The 1,730-nt window shown below is 61.7% G+C and overlaps 1 protein-coding gene across 1 annotated transcript in view; it reads right to left on the reverse strand.

Annotated features, from left to right (window-relative positions):
- The window catches only part of ARID5A (AT rich interactive domain 5A (MRF1-like)), an 8,897-nt gene that overhangs the window by 1,825 nt on the left and 5,342 nt on the right, over positions 1-1,730 (reverse strand). The window contains 2 exon segments of the mRNA XM_010003931.1: positions 176-322; positions 446-602. Coding sequence (XP_010002233.1) covers positions 176-322; positions 446-602 — 304 coding nt within the window.

Genomic DNA, 1,730 nt, shown 5'->3' on the forward strand with positions numbered 1-1,730 from the left:
CCCAGGGGACATCATCTCAGCACCCAAGGGACATCAACCCAGCACCCAGGGGACATCATCTCAGCACCCAAGGGACATCAACCCAGCACCCAGGGGACATCATCTCAGCACCCAAGGGACATCAACCCAGCACCCAGGGGACATCATCTCAGCACCCAAGGGACATCAACCCAGCACCCAGGGGACATCATCTCAGCACCCAAGGGACATCAACTCAGCACCCAGGGGACATCCTGTCCCCAGGGGACATCCCAGCACCCATCGCTCACCAGCTCGTAGGCTCCCAACTTCTCCACAGCTTTGTAGATCTTCCAGAGGTTAACTGGAAACCAAGAGGAGACACGGAAGGTCAAGGGGACCCACTGGTCACCGTAGCCAGGGGTCACCATGGCTGGTGGTCACCGTGGCCACCAGCAGCTCCAGCCACCCCTGGGGACACACATACTCTGCTTGAAGCCCAGGTGGGGGATCCTCTCGATGGGCGTGTGCCGGTCCTTCATGAACTGGTAGAGGCTGATGAGGAAGGCCTCCTCCTCTTCCTTCTCACCTCCTGCTGCCGCCCCGGGGTCCTGCTGGGGCCCATCGTCCTGCTGAGGAGCCTCCTGTGGGACACGGAGGGGTGAGAGGGGCCTGCGGGGAAACTGAGGCACGGCAGGAGCACCAACCCCATCTCCCAGGCCTGGAGCCTCCTGTGGGACCTGGCAGGGGTTTAGAAGGACCTAGGGGCAACCTGAGGCACAGCAGGAGCACCAACCCCATCTCCCAGGCCTGGAGCCTCCTGTGGGACCTGGCAGGGGTTTAGAAGGACCTAGGGGCAACCTGAGGCACAGCAGGAGCACCAACCCCATCTCCCAGGCCTGGAGCCTCCTGTGGGACCTGGCAGGGGTTTAGAAGGACCTAGGGGCAACCTGAGGCACAGCAGGAGCACCAACCCCATCTCCCAGGCCTGGAGCCTCCTGTGGGACCTGGCAGGGGTTTAGAAGGACCTAGGGGCAACCTGAGGCACAGCAGGAGCACCAACCCCATCTCCCAGGCCTGGAGCCTCCTGTGGGACCTGGCAGGGGTTTAGAAGGACCTAGGGGCAACCTGAGGCACAGCAGGAGCACCAACCCCATCTCCCAGGCCTGGAGCCTCCTGTGGGACCTGGCAGGGGTTTAGAAGGACCTAAGGGGAAACTGAGGCACAGCAGGAGCACCAACCCCATCTCCATGGTCTGGAGCCTCCTGTGGGACCTGGAAGGGGTTTAGAAGGACCTAAAGGGAAACTGAGGCACGGCAGGAGCCCCACCCCCATCCTCTGGGTCTGGAGCCTCATAAAGGACATGAGGGGGTGAGAAGGACCTAAGGGGAAACTGAGGCATGATGGAAGCACCAACCCCATCTTCTGGGTCTGGAGCCTCCTGTGGGACACAGAAGGGCTGAGAGGGACCTAAGGGGAAACTGAGGCACGACAGGAGCACCAACTCCATCTTCTGGGTCTGGAGCCTCCTGTGGGACACAGAAGGGCTGAGAGGGACCTAAGGGGAAACTGAGGAACCCAGGAGCACCAACCCCATCCTTGGGCACTGGAGCCTCCTGTGGAACATGGAGGGGCTGAGAGGGACCTAAGGGGAAACTGAGGCACGGCAGGAGCACCAACCCCATCCTCTGGGTCTGGAGCCTCATGAAGGACACGAGGGAGTTTAGAAGGCCCTGTGGGGAAACTGAGGCACGGCAGGAACACCCCCCACC

Source organism: Chaetura pelagica, unplaced genomic scaffold (genome assembly GCF_000747805.2).
Source record: "Chaetura pelagica isolate M959 unplaced genomic scaffold, ChaPel_1.0 scaffold528, whole genome shotgun sequence".
In the NCBI taxonomy this organism is placed as follows: Eukaryota; Metazoa; Chordata; class Aves; order Apodiformes; family Apodidae; genus Chaetura; species Chaetura pelagica.